We start from the raw sequence: 19,816 nt of genomic DNA on the forward strand, positions 1-19,816 counted from the left end.
ATCCCATAATATTAGTTAACGATTAACACATTTCTATATGTATTATAAGCATACAATACAACTGATAATATGTTGCGCTTATTTATCTGGTGTACCGACATTTTTGCGCGTTTAACGTGTGAAATCTAACGTGGTTTGTGCCCTTCAGAATGAAAACAGTTTCCATTTACCTTTTTAGTAAAAGGCGAGCTTTTAAGCCTGAGAAATCACCCCGTAAATGCACACGTTTAATTGCACATGTGTTAATATGTATGCTTACACAGTATTAAAAGACACTCAAAAATTAACGTCATTTACCTTCGTTCCCGCATTTGACTCGTGCTGTAAATCTCTTCCTTGTTTTTAGTTCACGTGATTACGTAGAAGGCGTGATGACATGATACGTGACTCCGCCTCCTCCATTACAGTATATGGACAAAAAACAGGTTCCAGTTATGACCATTACGCGTAGAATTTCGAAATGAAACCTGCCTAACTTTTCTAAGTAAGCTGTAAGGAATGAGCCTGCCAAATTTCAGCCTTCCACCTACACGGGAAGTTGGAGAATTAGTGATGAGTCAGTCAGTCAGTCAGTCAGTCAGTCAGTCAGTGAGTCAGTGAGGGCTTTGCCTTTTATTAATATGTATAGATAACATACATCTCTTATTTTTAAAAGGTTAACGGTATTGAGGGTGGCAATGTAGCTTGTGGTTTCAGATGCTGCCTGAAGGATTTTGTGTGCTGGGGTCAAATCGAATGTTTTGTGTCTGCAGTTTGCACATTCTTCCACATCCCCAAAGACATGCTGATTAGGCGATTTCAAACTAATGCCTATGGGACTGTGGGTGGGTATTTAAGTGGGCCCTGTGATGGGCCATCACTCTGTCCAGGGCTGTTACTGCAGCCACCCAGAACATTTTTTTTTAATTGACAAGAATAACAAAACAATGTGTATATATATATATATATATATATATATATATATATATATATATATATATATATATATTGTGGTGGATTGCCGGCTTCCTATTCTGGCCCTCACCCCCAGGCTGCCAGGAGGAGCTCTCCCAACAGCATGGATGTGCCCCAGGTTCCAGCAGGGCCTCATGGACTATGTAGTGTGTATACACAGCCCTCCTGGATACCTTGGGGACCACTGGGAGTCGCTGTCGGGAAGCCCGTGGACTTATGTGTGCCCTATAACCTGGAAGTATGTCCTGGTCACGTGAGCAGGAGAGATGACATGCTTCCAGGTTGAAGATAAGGACTGTTTACCCTGACCCAGAAGGGATAAGGAACTGTGGACTGTTGGGCAGGAACACCTCCGGGTCAGGGTGTATAAAGGACTCTGGAAAAGCCCAGTACACTGAGCTCAGCTGGGAGGTAGGGTGGCGAAGTGTCTGGGCGAGGAGGAGAGAGTATTATTGTTAGTGAGTGTGATTATATGAGTAGTGTGGAGTGGAGGGTGCTTTGTGCACGTGATTGTACAATAAAGAAGAATTGTACTTTTACCTGGTGTTTGGAGTGGTACCTGAGGGTTCAAGAGGTGGACACATGCCTTAACTGCTACAATATATAAAATCCAACGTCTGTATGTCTGTCCGCTTTTCACAAGAGAACTATTTAACGATTTAGTTCGGGTTTTTTTCTATAATTTACTTGAACATTCCGGTTGATTTTGCGACTTCTCTCAACATGCTAAGAATCATAGTTTGCTTGCAGGAGTGATATATTCGCTCTAATCTGAGACAGAGGCTGCGGGACGAGGGGAGGGGGAAGTGTGACATCAGGAGTGGGGACCTGGGCAGGGCCCTCCTCACTGTCCTGTTTCACTACTCACGGGTGGAGCCGCGAGGGACAGCTAGTTGTTCATAAAATTCACATGAGTTTCATACAAAGCAAATTGGCAGATGGGTAATAAGGAAGCTGTGCCATGTGGCAGCCTTTACAGAAGCTATCACTCTTTTTTTATAATTATTTTTAACTCTTATTAATGTTTTTAAATGTTAATAATTATTAATGTTAATATTTACCCACTGGCTTGTTACTATACATTTCTGAATTAATTTTTAAATTAAACTAAAGAGATTCTGCTGTTATTGTAGATCCATGCTTCAGCTCATCTCAACTGCTTTTTGGACAAGCTACGAACTTAACAGATGTCACAGGGTTAGCATAAAGCATTTGATGGCTACCTATGTCTATAACATCTGAGAATGTAAGAGGCTCTGAGAAATGTAAAGTGGGATACATTAGACATTTCCATATTCACCTGTTAGCACTGCCATCACTGCCGCCTAAGGGGCTCTGTTGCACCCTATTGAAGGAACTGCTAGTCCAAACATGGAATACGTTGAAGATCCAGAGCAAGGATTAAAGTTGCAAGCTTGTCCTTGGATATAAGAGATGAAGATCCGGAGTGAAGATAAAACTAAGGTGAAAAGTATTTAGAACCGACCTGACTCCATATAATGAGACATGCTTGATTGCTTTCATATAAATTATACTGTATGAGCCATGGCATCTCTTGGCTAGTACAGGTACTGCTATATTTTGAGTTTAGCGGAGAACTGGCTTACACCACTTATTTAAGACGCTGTTTTAATGCTGGACCAGGTTCATCACATTGAGTGGAAAAATCTGGTGGGAAACTGGACAGGGGCGTCATTTGGATTTGCAGAGATCAAGCTCTTAGCTTGTTCTGTGATTTTCTCGGATAGAAAAGTTTCTTTGCGGTTGTTTGTCAAAGATATACATTCAAGAAGTGAATCGGTGCTGAATCAAATAACACATACACAAAAAGACCAGAACTTGCCAATATTATTCTTGTACTGTATATTGAAGAAAAAAAGCTCAGGGGCTGGGCACATCATATAAGTGGCTAAAGCATCTGATGCCCAAGCCAACAGCACTGGGACTGGGGATTTATGTGAATGAGCAACAGTCAAAACACTGAAGTACAGACTAAATTTGTCCATGTTACAGCCCAAGGAGATAAGTTACATCACCATGGCTGACTCAGCAACAGGAACATTAACTCTTATCAATATCTTAATGATGAGTTATTCTGAGTGCTGGTGACTTCAAAAAGCAAAGGTCTTATCAGAATGTTCCATTCATGAGCATTACAGGCTGAACATGCTCTATTCAGATGTTAATGATTTTAAATATAAAGGCTTGGGACAATCTGAGCAGGTCTGACCTCCTTTTACTGCCACCTAAAAGCCTCCTAATGACAGCAGTAACTCTAATATTATTATTTATTATCCATATTTCCATATTACTAACCGAGAATGCTAAACCGGATGGACGCAGGGACATCCGGCCATGGGCCGTAGCCGCAAAAAGACGTACTGCGCAGGCGCCCCAAGAAATGAGGCGCCGCGCGAAGCGGCCGCAAATGCTAAACCGGATGGACGCAGGGACATCCGGCCATGGGCCGTAGCCGCAAAAAGACGTACTGCGCAGGCGCCCCAAGAAATGAGGCGCTGCGAGAGGCGGTCGCGACCAAAAAAAAAAGAAGCCGCTCGCGCCCACCTGCAAGCACCCACCCCCCTACAAGCACCGGACGGGACACACACAAAGAGGACGATTCAACAAGCCCCTGGCACACAAAAAAAAAGAACCCAAAACCACCCCGCCCACCCTACAAGCAAGGGACAGGACACACACAAAGAGGAGGATTCAACAAGCCCCTGGCACACAAAAAGAAAGAAGACGCTCGCGCCCCACCAATCCTCCCCCCCCCACTCCTCAGACGCCGGAAAAGCACACAGCGCCGCACGAATCCCATTGCACACGAAACGGGACCCACACAAAGAGGAGGATTTAACAAGCTCCTAATGCACCAAAAAAAAGAAGCCGTGACCGCCACTCCAAGCCCATTAGAGACGAGACATGGCACACGAAACGTTCACAACAACGACGAATCAGACCCACAAACACACTAACATCAATAAGAAGTGACACCCAAAGCCCCATTTCTAAAGGAACCGTCCATATTAAACATACGTCATCTCAACACCTTCACACTATGTAGCATAGGTGGATCTCCTTACAATAAACCACTATTAACCGTTCAACTGCAGAAAAGGCTCCATATTAACAGTGAGTGTGATCCTCCTTATTACTTATCCATATTTCGCATGCTGAGGAACAAACAAGTCATGAATACACGCTCACGGGTACAAAACGATTCGGCTCGGATAACGGGACCAAACACACGAACCCGCATGAAACAACAAAATACACGGCGGCGCATACAACGCGCTTCTGAAACTCCGGGAGAAAAAATGTCTCGGCTCCAAAAACGCAAAGCTCAACTAACCCCGTTACAGAGACGTGCCCAAATGGACAGACACAATGAACGTAGACGCATACAGCGCGCGTCTCAAAGTGCTGCATCGAAACAGGCACGAGTTCAAACCGAAAGACCTCGCGTCTCAGACATACAAAAATGGGAGCGAAAAGACAGCATAAATGAACGCAGACGTCTACAACGCGCATATGAACTGCCAGAAAACAAGCAAGCAAGGCTCCAAAAACAGAAAGCTCAACTGACCGACATACAAAAACGGACAAGGCTCGATACAACTTTTCGCACAGCACAGGCGAATCGATTACACCTCCAAAATAGCACGTCCCAAGTACTGGACATGCAACAACGCGCCTCTCAAACGCCACAAGCAAAACCTGCCCGTCGCGGACATCAACGCCAGACACCTGCTAAACGCTTGCGCCACTTGGCTGACAACGCGTTCAATAATGAGTGCACTATTGAGGAAAATTCATTGGGATTAATGAACGTCATTTGCAATCATTGTCATTCACTTAACTTCCCTGAAGAAACAACTGGCAATACAAATAATGAATTTACACGTTGTTGTCAAAAGGGTCAGATTAGACTGCCTCCTTTACATTCATATCCTGAATATCTACAGAAGCTTCTAACTAACGATGTGCCTGAAAGTAAAAACTTTATGAACTGCATTAGATCCTACAATAGTTCATTTGCTTTTGCATCTACCGGAGTACATATCAGGCCACCAAAAGGCAATGGCCCATACTGCTTTCGCATATGTGGACAAATATGACATCCGTCTTGCGAAACTGTTAATTATTGATGAATGTACAATGGCATCCAGTCACTTACTCAACACCATTGATAAACTTCTACAAACGTTGATGAATAATAATATTCCCTTTGGAGGAAAAGTACTTTTATTAGGAGGTGATTTTAGACAATGCTTGGCTATTGTTCCACATGCCATGCGCTCAGCTATTGTTCAGTCCACCTTAAAATACACAGACAATTGGCATTGCTTTCAAACAATACAGTTAGTACAAAACATGCGATGTCCAGATCCAGAATATAACAATTGGCTATTACAACTGGGAAATGGTACACTCACCAATACAGATGGACTTCACCCAGATATTATTACAATTCCCCAATCCTTTATCTGCGACGACTTAGTTACAGAGATATTTGGAACAGCAATCTCATTGGACCAAATACCCCTTTTAACACAACGCACTATATTATGTCCAAAAAATATTAATGTTGATCACATTAATAACCAGGTCATTTCATTACTTCCTGGAGAGGCACGGCTCTTTCTAAGCTCTGACAAAGTTGACTCTGATTACGACAATGAACATCTGAATTTCCCCTTAGAATATTTGAACACTATTAACCCGGCCGGATTACCACAACACAATCTTAGCCTTAAAAACAGAACAATAATCATGCTATTAAGAAACCTTAACACTAAACAGGGTTTATGCAATGGCACACGTTTAGTCGTCAACACCATGACACACAATGTTATTCAAGCAACAGTTCTTACAGGATTACATGCTAACAATACTGTTCTCATTCCTAGAATTGACCTTACGAGTTCTGACCTAGAATTACCTTTTACATTGAAATGCCGACAGTTCCCCATTAAACCTGCATTTGCCATGATCATCAACACATCACAAGGACAAACCATGGACAAGGTTGGCATCTACCTCTCTGAGCCCGTTTTTGGACATGGACAACTTTATGTTGCCTTCTCACGTGTTCGACGTTCATCTGACGTTAAAGTTAAAGTTATAAATGCTCCATGCCAAGGAAGACTCATTCAAGGACAGGACACCATCTTTACTACTAATGTTGTGTACAAACAAATATTCCAATAAACCATTACTCTGTGCCAAACACTGTATTTTTTGCTTTCTATATGCATCATCCACACCTCCACACTATTCTATATCTCATTCATACATCTCACTCTTTGTCATGCCCCAACGCCAGGGGTTGGCGAGCGAAGCGAGCAGGGGGCGGAGCCCCCTAGTTCAAGGCAGAAGGTCTTATGTGTGCTTGGCAGGGATACTGTTTATTTTATTATATTTAAATAAATATATTTTGTATATTTTATATATGCATATATATTTTATGAAAAAGTATATATATACATATATAAGTGGAGAGAGAGCTTATGTAAAGTTTTAATTTCCCCCAGTGACAAAGTATCATCTATTTAACAATTAGAACATAAGACAAATTTAGACGAGAACAGTCCTATTCACTTAAATCCCCAAAAATAACATCAAGTCGAGTTTTGAAAGTCCCTAAAGTTCTACTGTCTTCCACACTACTTGGTCATTTATTCCATGTGTCTATGATCCTCTACTTCCTAATGTTTGTGTGAAATTTACCCTTAAATTTCCAACTGTGTACCCATGTTCTTGATGAACTCACTTTAAAATAACAGTCTCAATCCATTGGACTATTTGCCTTCATAATTTTTAAACACTTCAATCTTGTCTCCTCTTAATCTTCTTTTGCTTAAACTGTATAGGCTCATCTTTTTTAATCTTTCCTCATAATTCATCCCCTGTAGCCCTGGAATCAGCCTAGTCTCTCTTCTCTGGACCTTTTCTAGTGCTGCTATGTCCTTTTTGTAGCCTGGAGACCAAAACTGCACACAGTACTCAAGATGAGACCTCACCAGTGCATTATAAAGGTTGAGCAGAACCTCCTGTGACTTGTACTGCACACATCAGGGCGCTATATAACCTGACATTCTGTTTGCCTTCTTAATGGCTTCTGAACCCTGTCAGGAAGTTGATAGTGTAGAGTCCATTATGACTCCTAAATCCTTCTGATAAGGTGTACTTTTGATTTTCAGACTGCCCATTGTGTATTCAAACGTAATATTTTTAGTTCCTATGTGTAATACTTTACATTTACTGACATTAAACTTCATCTGACACAAATCTGTCCAAGCCTGTATGCTATCCAAGTCCTTCTGTAATGATAATCCAGCTATCTTGGTATCATCTGCAAAGTTAACCAGCTTGTTACTTATATTCCTATCTAAATCATTTATATATATTAAAAATAGCAGCGGCCCTAGCACTGACCCCTGTGGAACACCACTCTTAACATAGGCCAGTTCTGATGAGGTTCCCCGCACCATCACCCTCTGCTTCCTGTGTCTGAGCCAGTTCTGCACCCATCTACAAACATCACCCTGAACTCCCCAAATAACATATTAAAAAAGTAATGTAATTAACATCATTTAAAAAGATACTAATTTCAAACAGTCACCTCATGTGAAGGGTGTGGCAACACGCTGTACCAGTGAATGCTCCTAACATCTATATACTGCAACTACCAATCCAAAGGTTTTCTTTTTTTTCTTTTTAGTCATTGTGCTGTATGTTTGATGGGAGTCTGGAGTTTGTTGTTTGTCGTATTATAATAATATTATTCATTTTTTGAGCTTCTACAAAAAGCCGTATCTCCCCCGGTGATAAAGTGCCATCTATCAATAAACATACAAAACCCTTGAATATACTACTGTATAAACTTGTGCAGACTTCTCACATTTTGGTTTGCAGGGAATCTTAATAGTTTTCACATTAATTTCATAATCCCGATAGAAAAACATATCAAAAAGGGTTCTTTTAGGGAATTTTACATCTACGTATGTGCATATTTGGCCAAAATTATTATTTGGTTAACAAAATACGTCTGCTTTCAGTAATCCAAAAAGTACATATTCATAAAACAAATTAAAGTCACTATACAATGTACCAGTAATAAACTTCGAGATGTCTTGCCACAGTTTTTAGTATTCTGCAGTGCCCACCTTCGAAAGGGTTTGACACCCTCCTGCTGTTTGCAACCCTAGTACTACCGTCCGTTTCTAAAATGCTAAACCCGCGGAACGGAAGTGTAACGGGAAAGCTTCCGAGGGGAGCGCTTTTGAAGACGAACACCTTGATCCTACCCTGGTCACAGCAGTGACTTTAAAAAAGTGGATGCCAGCTAAGAGGAGCTAAATGTTTGAAAAGTAAGATGCCTGCATACTTTAAGTCTGTAATATTAAACGCTTGCGAAACCTGTATTAAACTTTAAGCGGTGCTTAAACACGCGGGACTTTTCGGTTTTCATAAGATTCGTTATTCGTTCACTAAAGCAAATGAGTGTGCCTCAGCCTCTCGTCTTGTCCAGTTAGAATGAGAGTTGCACATTCTCTTGGATTGCGCTTGGCCTTACCACTCATACCCTAAAAGAGGAGCGACGTCGCCGAACTGGAGTGGAGGGGTTAGGTGACAATACATGTCTGCGTTCGGTCGTGATTTCCAAATAGCCTGGAATGTCCGGGATTTGGGAATGCTTGATATAGGCTGACGTGCGTTCTTAGTGTATTTGCATTGGTTTCAGTCTTCTCTGCGAGTCCCGCCTGAGTCTCATAAGGTACACTTGCACAATTTCTCGAGTACGTCATCCCATGCGTTCACTGGTCAAGCTGGCAATAGAGCAGCTCCATGCATCAATCCATTTACTGAACTCGTTTAATTAAATACGACTCTTCCCAGTAGGGGATTAGTATCACCGTAGTTTTTTTACTGCTGTACCAACTGCACTCAATTCAGTGTATCCATGCGCTTTAATAGACCGCTTTTGCGGTTGTTTTTGTGCATTAGGGTGTGGATACCATACATGTATTGGCTGGGATGTGATTTTATTACAGCAGTGTTAGTTTTGATATAAAACAAAACACATACTTGATCACAAAAAAGCGCTAGCGGCTTGTAAGTGCACATTGACTGTACAAACCGATTTTATTGGAGAGAGCCAATCAGCTATTTTATGAGATCTGCTAATAGAGAGGATGCAATAGCTGCAGCTGATGGTGTTTTGGTACTTGATGACACATTAGTGAAAAGCTTAGTGGGTGAAAAGGGTTTATGGGGATCATGTAGATTTGTTTCATAGTGCCTCATTTTTTAAAAAAAAATCAGTGTAGACTTCTGCTAAATTCTGATGAATGTAACTGCCTTCTTTTTCTCCTAAGCTGTTAATAATTTTTCCATGTTAAAAATAATACAGCTAGCCTTTGATATTGTTTAATGTCTAGCCATTATGAAAGAGAAACTGCAAGCTTACAAAGAATTTTACTACATAGTAAGAAGCTAAAATTGATCATTTGTTTACAAAAAAGTAATAAGGATTCATTAATTTCAAAGTATGTTTAATGTTCAGTATCTCCAATCAAAAATGTGGCAACTTTGAATGTGTGACAGAGTGCCTTAATGTCTCCACCATCACGAGGGACAAATACAGTAGCAGAGAAAGTAAAAGGCAGGATAACCCAAAATGAGGCGTGACAGTTTAAATACAGCAATGGCAATAGATACATTATAATAATCAAAAGACAATCTTCAGTAAATAAACAGGTATATCTGAGTTTCTTTAACTCGAAGGAGTAAATCTTTTTTCCTGACATTTTCTATTTATATTTTTCCAAGTGGGCTCCATGGTATTGCAGTGGTTCTTGCTCCCGCTTCATTGCCTGTATTCCTCATATTTGGTCAAATGTTATGTAATCTCCTGAGAGATCTACTGGCCAAGGTTGGAATATCATACCTTGATGTTCACCATGTGAAGTTTTCACATCTTCCTGTGCATGTGTGGGTTTATGTGCCATTAGCCAAATGGTAATTATGAGTGATGTGTGTGTGTGTGTGTGTGAGAGTGGGCCCTCCGATGGCAGGCCTGTTGCTTGACCAGTGCAGAATTCCACACGATAAAGCAAGTTTGAGAATATTATTTTATATTTTCATGTAATGGTTTTAATTCAAATCCATCTCCACCACAGTTTCTGCTCGAGCTTCTCCCTGTGCCTGTACTCACGGCAATGCTTCCTTGTTTGGTGGTAGCGGGCATGAATTCAGGGTCTAGGGATAACAGAAGAGCCCTTTCAGTCAGTGGAGCTTAAGGAGAATTCCCATGTTTACAATGGCCGCTCGCACTTCTGACAGCTGGGGGGTGCCTCTTATAGCGCAGCAGACGATTGCTCTAAGCCTCAATGCCCTCATCCTGGTGCAGCTTGAGCCAATCCAGGTAGACAGGAGCCAACAGCCTTTCGTACCAAGCTCACAGACCATTTTGAATCTCCTAACAAAACTAGTAGCTTCTCTATAGGCTGTAGGATGAGACCAGTATAGTAGTAATAATAAATTTTATTTATAAAAGTTCTTTCTTTTGTTATTAGTGCCTCACATAAATTCAAAATAAACATTAAGGCATATGTAACACTGGAAACAAATAATATCTGCATAAAACACTAAAGACACATACAAGAAACACAAAGCTTTGAATTAGAGTAAGACACAATAAACTAAAATAAAATATAGAAAATACTACAAGACGTTCCTTAACTTTAAACATTCATTTATGGATTAAATGCTTTTGATAGATAGATCTTTATTGTCATTGTCACTTTTACAAAGGAACAACGAAATTGAAGGTGCAGTTGACTCAGTGTGAGGCATAAGAGTTAAAAAGACAAGAAGAGAGAAGATAACAAACCGAATAGTAATAAAAGTATACAAATTGCACTTGTTATATATACAAATTGGGTGGCACAGTGGTAGCGCTGCTGCCTCGCAGTAAGGAGACCTGGGTTTGCTTCCCGGGTCCTCCCTGTGTGGAGTTTGCATGTTCTCAGTGTGGGTTTCCTCCCATAGTCCAAAGACATGCAGGTTAGGTGAATTGGCGATCCTAAATTGTCCCTAGTGTGTGCTTGGTGTGTGAGTGTGTGCCCTGTGGTGGATCGGTGCCCTGCCTGGGACTGGTTTCCTGCCTTGCGCCCCGTGTTGGCTGGGATTGGCTCCAGCAGACCCCCGTGACCCTGTGTTAGGATTCAGCGGGTTGGAAAATGGATGAATGGATATATAGAAATTGCACTGGTTGACTTAAGGTCTATATTGCACATTAGGAGAATGATACGGACCAGTTTTGTTCTGCGTTCAGGGCCATGATTGCTTTTAGATAAAAGCTGTTTTTAAGGCAGTTTGTCCTGGTTTTCATTGCTCTGTATCTCTTGCCCGATGGCAAAAACTGGAAGAGGCAATAACCGGGATGTGATGAATCTTGTGAAATGTCTATTGCTTTTTTGCGGCATCGGAAGGTGTAGATTTGTTCCAGAGTGAGGAGGGTACAACCAGTTGTTCTCTCCGCTGTCCTGACGACCCTGTAGAGCGCTTTCCTTTCTGAGGAAGTGCAGCTGCCGTACCACACACACAGTCCGTACGTAAGCACACTCTTGATGGAACAGTGATAAAAGGCAAGGAGCAGATTTTTGGGGAGATGGTTCTTTCTGAGGATTCTCAGAAAATATAGTCTCTGCTGCGCCTTCTTCAGCAGCTCCTTGGTGTTGGCGCCTCTAGGTCAGGTCATCCTCCAGCTCAATGCCCAGAAACCTGAACACCGGGACCCTCTCTTTAAACTGACAGTTTAAATCTCTGAGATAGCTTTTTGTAGCTTTCCCCTAAACCATGAGACTGAACAAGCTTTGTTTTCAGATCTTTTGAGAGTGAGGATCCCATGCTGTCACTCTTCAGAGGAGTCGAAGGGAAGTACAACTTGCAATTGACCACCTTAAATACCTTTATATCTCATGATTGGACACACCTGTCTATGAAGTTCAAGGTGACAAGAGCTAATCCAACCACTTTGGTGTTGCAAGTAATCAGTATTGAGCAGTTACATGCATTCATCCAGTTTCTTGTTAAACATGTAGAAGTCACTGCTCATAATGTAAGACTTAATGCAGTTGACTGCACTGCTAACCTGTTGCTCTTTCCACATATTCAGCGAGTATAAAATTTGCAATCTGCATGCTTTTCATAAGCCTAACTTTTCCGTCAGAGTATGATACTGAATGCTGTTATAAGTTATAAGTAGCCTTCCTCTTGTCATGTTTGTCCTTTTTTATCTACATATAAACAAAAACAAATGTGTGGCTAAAACCTTCATAATGCCTGTCGGAGGCAGCAGTCTTTTAAAATCCTGTGCTTTTATAGTACATTTTTTAAACATGCAGTAGAAAAGATGTGGTCTTGTTGCAAGTTTCTCACACTGTCTGAGGTCTTCATGTGAGATTTAACTGACAAATCTTAGTTGACCCATTATTATCCAGCGTGCCCTGCAGTGGACTGGGAGAACTGGGCCTGTGCCCAGTAGAGATCATGTCTTCCTTTCTGTGATTCTGTAAAGATAAAGTAGATTAAAAAAACAAACATATAAGAGTACAAATAACCGTAACTGTTCACTGGCATACTAAAATGCTTTGTCTTATTCCTATTATTTATATCAGTCATCTAAACTATTTCTCTCTCTTCTTGCAGCAGGATTATAAAGAAAATGTGGAAGCAGCCGTTGTAGGTACCGTTAGGAAAGGATGTTCTGCGTAAAGAATGCAAGACTCCATCCAAGAACAATATGGCACTTCACATCCTATGGAGTCTTGCCAATACGGTGCTATCGCAGACCAGGGGTGCCTCCTGATAACACGCCTCCCTGGAAAAAAATTGACTTTAATTTCAGTAAGGGTGTACAGGGCATTAAAAAACACTTTGGCCTCCTAAAGAAGGAAATGTTTGAAAGATTTGAGGGGCCACAAGGAAGGCCCATGCGGGAAATCATGCTGGAACAGACCCGGGTAGTCTGGGAATTCCGGAATCAGGAAAGCCTGGAGCAGTGGGTAGTGTCCTCAGATGAGGAGATGGGTGGCAAGAGTAAAATCTATCTGAGGCTAAGCCGAAACAACCAGACAGCTCTGCTCTATGGAAATATGTGCACTGAGGTTCCCAAAGATGGAGAAACTAGGTACAGCGGCTACTGCACGCTGCGTTCTAAGCAGCTACTGGTTAGTATAATTTGGGTTTTGCTTTCCACCACATATGAAGATCCTTAAGCATGCATATACAAACAAGTCTTTACATGCAATAAGTGTGTTTCATCACTGAGGGGCTGTAATCCGTACCGACATCTTTCAGACTTGTAAACTACAGAATAGCATGTTTGCCCGGAGAGGACGGTCAGTCTAATGTCCTCGAACCCAAACATGTTTTGTCAAAGCAGACATTGATTTCCACCAATTTAACCATTAGAGACAAAAACTAGAGATTCTTCCATTTTTCTCATACCACTTGTAAAGCAGTTGTAGCCACACTATGGTATGAACAAGTGCTACAGGAGGAAATGCGTGTTGCAGCTGTTGTTGCCACACAGTGTCAAGGGATTTTTGTTCAAGTCTTGCCTCAGGCACTGTCTACATCTGCTTTCCAGTATATGTCAAACATGTACACATTGGGTTAGCCAAACAATCTTTATTTTATATAGCACTATTCATAAAGTAAACAACCTTAAGGCATTTTAGAAAGCAAACGGGGATACATACAGTAGTTGGGAGAATACCCTACAGTGGTCTGAGCCATTACTCAGGGTTGGTCTTTAACCTGTGCACTGTGTTGCCTGGATAGGTTTCATCTCCCTGGGCCTCAGATTCTAAAACCAGATTTATTTTATATCAACGAATCTAGGCTCATTTTGAAAGTGCATTATTAAATGTGTCAAAACTAATTGAAACCTGAGTGGTGGTGTGCCAAGTAGGTTGAGGGCTGAAGTGATGAATATTAAGCTTTGTGGCTAAGTGACTGGACTAAAGTTCAGCAAGTTACTGCTTCAGATTCTGAGAGTGTCTCTTCCTGTGCCCCTATTATAGCACACTGGGGTAGTGTTCATGTTAGAAAGCACAGTTTGTTAATTAAATCACAAAATAAATGTGTGTTTGATGTAATGACCAGATTTTTGTCATAAACAGGGTGCTTTTAATGTAAAAACACACCACGACTGGAGTAATTTTAATACTCTGTACCTTCGCATTCGAGGAGATGGGCGCCCATGGATGATGAACATTGCAACTGAGACTTACTTTCAGCATCAGAAGAACGACATGTACAACTACTTCTTGTACACTCGAGGTGGACCTTATTGGCAAGATGTTAAGGTACTGGAAATTAAGTAGAAGTAGTAGTCATACTGTCACATGTACAGCGTATAGTGAATTTTTACCTGCATATCTGGCCTATCACACACTTCTGTTCTCCAATGCTGTGAAAACAAGAATTTATGAAACCTCGGAATATCATTTTATTTGAACAGAAAGCAGCATTCTCCTTACCTGACATATTCTGTACCCCTGTTCAGGTATACTCCCAGTTTACCTGAGCAAAAACTTCAGTATAGTTAAGATACAGAGGCAAAATGCTACATGCATGCATAGGAGACATCAATTATAAACAGTTTCTTGTTAAAACCTCTTAGTAACATGGCACTATAGATGATGTGGCTGTAGTCTTGTACATCAGCAGTACATGAAAATGTACAAGTTTATACAATATCAGCCATTGTTATTTACCGAAGCCAAACCTCTTCGTAACTCAAGCAATCCTGAATATCCACCTTCTAGACCACCTTAAAGGCACTGTTGCAATCATAATAAAGAAACATGAACTAATTCTGGCTTTGGACTACTTGTACTGGTTAGCTAGTCAATACAGTCTTATAGTCCACTTTCCTCAGGATACTTAGTCATATGAAAAAGTTTGGGAACCCCTCTTAATTCTTTGCATTTTTGTTTATCATTGGCTGAGCTTTCAAAGTAGCAACTTCCTTTTAATATATGACATGCCTTATGGAAACAGTAGTATTTCATCAGTGACATTAAGTTTATTGGATTAATAGAAAATATGCAATATGCATCATAACAAAATTAGACAGGTGCATAAATTTAGGCACCCTAACAGAGATATTATATCAATACTTAGTTGAGCCTCCTTTTGCAAATATAACAGCCTCTAGACGCCTCCTGTAGCCTTTGATGAGTGTCTGGATTCTGGATGGAGGTATTTTTGACCATTCTTCCATACAAAATCTCTCCAGTTAAATTTGATGGCTGCCGAGCATGGATAGCCTGCTTCAAATCATCCTGTAGATTTTCGATGATATTCAAGTCAGGGGACTGTGACAGCCATTCCAGAACATTGTACTTCTTCCTCTGCATGAATGCCTTTGTAGATTTCGAACTGTGTTTTGGGTCGTTGTCTTGTTGGAATATCCAACCCCTGCGTAACTTCAATTTTGTGACTGATGCTTGAACATTATCCTGAAGAATTTGTTGATATTGGGTTGAATTCATCTGACCCTCGACTTTAACAAGGGCCCCAATCCCTGAACTAGCCACACAGCATGATGGGACCTCCACCAAATTTGACAGTAGGTAGCAGGTGTTTTTCTTGGAATGCGGTGTTCTTCTTCCGCCATGCAAAGCGCTTTTTGTTATGACCAAATAACTCAATTTTTGTCTCATCAGTCCAAAGCACTTTGTTCCAAAATGAATCTGTCTTGTCTAATTGAGCATTTGCATACAACAAGCGACTCTGTTTGTGGCGTGAGTGCAGAAAGGGCTTCTTTCTCATCACCTTGCCATACAGATGTTCTTTGTGCAAATTGTGCTGAATTGTAGAACGATGTACAGATACACCATCTGCAGGAAGATGTTCTTGCAGGTCTTTGGAGGTGGTCTGTAACCATTCTCACAATCCTGCTCATATGCCGCTTCTGCATTTTTCTTGGCCTGCCGGGTTTAACAGCAACTGTGCCTGTGGCCTTCCATTTCCTGATTCCATTCCTTACAGTTGAAACTGACAGTTTAAGCCTCGGAGATAGCTTTTTGTAGCCTTCCCCTAAACCATGAGACTGAACAATCTTTGTTTTCAAATCTTTTGGGAGTTGCTTTGAGGATCCCATACTGTCACTCTTCAGAGGAGAGTCAAAGGGAAGCACAACTTGCAATTGACCACCTTAAATACCTTTTCTCATGATTGGACACACCTGTCTATGAAGTTCAAGGTTTAACGAGCTCATCCAACCACTTTGGTGTTGCAAGTAATCAGTATTGAGCAGTTACATGCGTTCATCCATCCATCCATTATCCAACCCGCTGAATCCGAACACAGGGTCACGGGGGTCTGCTGGAACCAATCCCAGCCAACACAGGGCACAAGGCAGGAACCAATCCCGGGCAGGGTGCCAACCCACCGCAGGACACACACAAACACACCCACACACCAAGCACACACTAGGGCCAATTTAGAATTGCCAATCCACCTAACCTGCATGTCTTTGGACTGTGGGAGGAAACTGGAGCGCCCAGAGGAAACTCGCACAGACACGTGGAGAACATGCAAACTCCACGCAGGGAGGACCCGGGAAGCGAACCCAGGTCCCCAGGTCTCCCAACTGCGAGGCAGCAGCGCCACTGTGCCGCCCTTACATGCATTCAAATCCGCAAAATTACAAGGGGACCCAAATTTTTGTACAGCCAGTTTTTCACATTTAATTTCATACAACTAAATACTGCTTCACTAAAAATCTTTGTTCAGAAAACACCTCAGTACTCAGATGTTCCCAGGAAATGAAAGACATACCACTGTTGCCTTTTTTGTTGAAAGTAAATTATTATGCAGGCAGACTAGATTTTGTTTGGAACAAATGTGTTAATTCAGTTCAGCCTGGGTCCTTAAGGAGAAAATAACCATACTTAGCAGGAATGAGGCACATAAAGAAATTACCTGTTTAGCAGAGGGAATCAAATATTAAAGATTTTTATAAGGAGAACAGGTCATTCAGCACAATACAGCCCATCCACTCAAACAGCATCAAGTTTTGATATCTTAGAGGCCCACTTAAATCATTCACAATAGTATATTCATAACTCTTAACACATATGAATAGTTTAGTGAACCTGTCCTTGTTTTTGTCGACACTGCATGTTTTTTTCTTCCAGGGACAAGGCCAGAGGTCAGGCCACTTGTAATTATTCAGATATTGTCTTGTCCTTTGATGTTCCACTTAAATAGTTATTGAAAAGAAAAAAAGCACACCATGAATTCTAATAAAATGTTAGTGTCATGCTGAGCTGTAGTCAAGTTTAAAATGTTTACGCCATTCTACAGTGGTGCTTCCAGTACTCATATCATGTTATGGAATCCAAATTTACTATTTACATAGTTGTGTGCATTAGGCTCACACTTTCCCAAAACTATAGTTCCCTTGAAACTTTCCTTATAGGCTCCTCAAACTACTTACACTTTTCAGTACCCCATGTTCTTCTTGGATCTCTTGTACATTATTTTATGAGAGAAATATCACATACAATTTAATACAAAGGAAAGTGCTTCTGCAGCAAGAGCTATAGTGAAGCAGGTACATTGAAAGCAGAAAAGCTGTAGATTGTGGAATATTCTGTATAATTTATCCATATGTTCAGAGTCCCTTTCCCATAACATATACTTTACTGCTTTAATTGGAGAAGGCAAACATTGTGTCATTTGTACGTAATCATTTTAAATTTAAAACTTCCTAAATTGAACACTTTCATATTTAACATAATAAAATATGTCCATAAGCATTACACACTTTTGAATGACATATTCTAATTATTTTATAGATTCCATTTTCAAAGTTCTTCCTTACAAGTCGCGGAAGAATTCAAGATGATCAGCATCCACTCTGGCTTGACAAGGTAAAGTAATTGAAATATTTTATCCATATTTTTAGTGCAACAGAAAATTGAAAGGTTAGGGGTTTATACAAATCTGGAAGTGAAATGTATTTGACATAGTTGCACTTACAGTAGGTGAAAGGGTAGGTTGAGGTGTTCTATAAGACCAGAAACAGCAAATTGGAGTATTGCACTGCTACAGTTATTTGGGGTTCCACATGAATGACTGGCTGGACTGGTGTCTTAACACAGAGGAACTATGTTAAAAATGGAAAAACAGACTCTTTCATAGGAGACTCTGCTCCATTAATGTGGGCAGTGACGTCCTTTACATGTTCTGCATCTCTGAGCTGGGGTTGTAACATCACTTCAAGAGAGGCCCACTGACTCAACAAGATGATCAAGAAGGTGGACTCAATAATAGGTCACACTCTCTGGAGGTGGATAGAATTAAAACAAAACTAAGTGCTGTTATGAACTGCACATCCTCTCTCTGACATGTCAATACTGAGGACTTTCAGCCAAATTCACAAGAAGTGTGACAAGAAACACTACTAGGGCTCCTTTATACCAAAAGCAATACGCCTGCATAGTTCCACACTGGGACTGCTCTCTTATTATTAGTCAGGTCAGAGGTTTCTTTTAAGTAAGTCTTTTCTGTATATAGGGTATGGTTGTCATAAAATGTATTCATTGAGCTTCTGTAAAAAGCCACATTTCTCCCTTTTGACAAAGCACTTTCATAAAAACAAGAGGTCACCAAATGCAATTTTCAGAAACAGTGTGTGTTAATGTTTATTTTTCAAATACATCCATGTTATCTGTGTTTCCATTTCTATTCTGTAGTTTTGGAAAATATTTCAATATAAAAATGTGTAAGTTATTTTTTTAGTTGTGTTTAGTATGTATAAATGAATTCAAGAAACCTGTCTGGCTACATAATATATCCTTACATATTACATAGGTGGGTTGGGGTAGAGGAGAATATGTCAAGGATCCAGCACTAGTTCAGCATTGTTGTAGTGTCTGGAGTATTTTATCCATTGATGTAGCATCAATCCCCTTAAAGGCAGAGCCACAAGATTGGCATAGCTATAGAGTAGCCAGTCAAGATTAAAAACACGTATACTACACCTTTATAAAACATTCGACCATCATCCAACCCGCTATATCCTAACTACAGGATCATGGGGGTCTGCTGGAGTCAATCCCAGCCAACACAGGGCACAAGGAAGGAAACAAACCACGGGCAGGGTGCCAGCCCACCGCAGTATTTATAAAACATGATTTTTAAAATTTGGGATTTATGCACAAATGTGTTTACATTACAAACTTTTTTTTTAATAAAGAAAATACATCTTATTTGTTTTGCATGTTCTTTTTAATCTGTGTAATTTATGTATTTGATATTTACTGAGCCACCCCATCTCCACTGCAGAATTGTTGGCCGTCATATTATCTCTTAAATCTGTTTCTTGTTTCCTAGATCAACACCCTTGGCTTTACTCTGGGTGACAAGGCAGATGGGCCATTTCACCTGGAGATTGACTGCATTGGAGTGTGTAACGACCGCGCACACACAGAAGAGTTTGCTTATGAAAAATACAAAAAGAATCCATAGGTGTTGCCATCTTCTTTAGAAGGAAAATATAGTGACAAGTGTATTTGACCCAGTCTCAAAGAGCATAAGAAATTATGACATTCTCTCTTTTTTATGTATTGGCAAAAGTGTTGTCATGTTTAGGTGGAGAAAAATGGATGTTTCACTTATTTAAAATAAGTGGAATTTATACTGAATATGTATAAATGTGAAGACCAGAACAACACATACTACAAACATTGACTACTGTAAGAAAGGAAGAAAGACAGAAAACCAAAAAAAAAAAAATACTGGGTAATCATAGACTTGAAAATATACT

The 19,816-nt window shown here is 40.6% G+C and overlaps 1 protein-coding gene across 2 annotated transcripts; it reads left to right on the top strand.

Annotated features, from left to right (window-relative positions):
• Positions 1 to 8,230: 8,230 nt before the first annotated feature.
• Positions 8,231 to 19,761, top strand: ndufaf1 (NADH:ubiquinone oxidoreductase complex assembly factor 1). Of its 2 annotated transcripts, none has more exons than XM_028821573.2 (5): positions 8,231 to 8,330; positions 12,676 to 13,196; positions 14,154 to 14,339; positions 17,844 to 17,918; positions 19,384 to 19,761. In XM_028821573.2, exons 2-5 carry the CDS (start codon positions 12,729 to 12,731, stop codon positions 19,516 to 19,518), a joined length of 864 nt encoding a protein of 287 aa, XP_028677406.1. In that variant the 5' UTR covers positions 8,231 to 8,330; positions 12,676 to 12,728; the 3' UTR covers positions 19,519 to 19,761. The 2 variants fall into 2 exon arrangements, with proteins under 2 accessions (XP_028677406.1, XP_028677407.1); XM_028821574.2 differs by having other exon boundaries at positions 8,242 to 8,330; positions 12,679 to 13,196.
• The last annotated feature ends 55 nt before the right edge of the window (positions 19,762 to 19,816 follow it).

The sequence above is a fragment of the Erpetoichthys calabaricus genome, chromosome 16 (assembly GCF_900747795.2).
Source record: "Erpetoichthys calabaricus chromosome 16, fErpCal1.3, whole genome shotgun sequence".
Classification (NCBI taxonomy): Eukaryota; Metazoa; Chordata; class Cladistia; order Polypteriformes; family Polypteridae; genus Erpetoichthys; species Erpetoichthys calabaricus.

Coding starts and splice junctions, on each gene's coding strand:
- ndufaf1 (XM_028821573.2), top strand. CDS start 12,729: ATGTTCTGCGTAAAGAATGCAAGACTCCATCCAAGAACAATATGGCAC. Junction 14,340..17,843: donor CTTATTGGCAAGATGTTAAG/GTACTGGAAATT, acceptor ATTATTTTATAG/ATTCCATTTTCAAAGTTCTT. Junction 17,919..19,383: donor ATCCACTCTGGCTTGACAAG/GTAAAGTAATTG, acceptor CTTGTTTCCTAG/ATCAACACCCTTGGCTTTAC.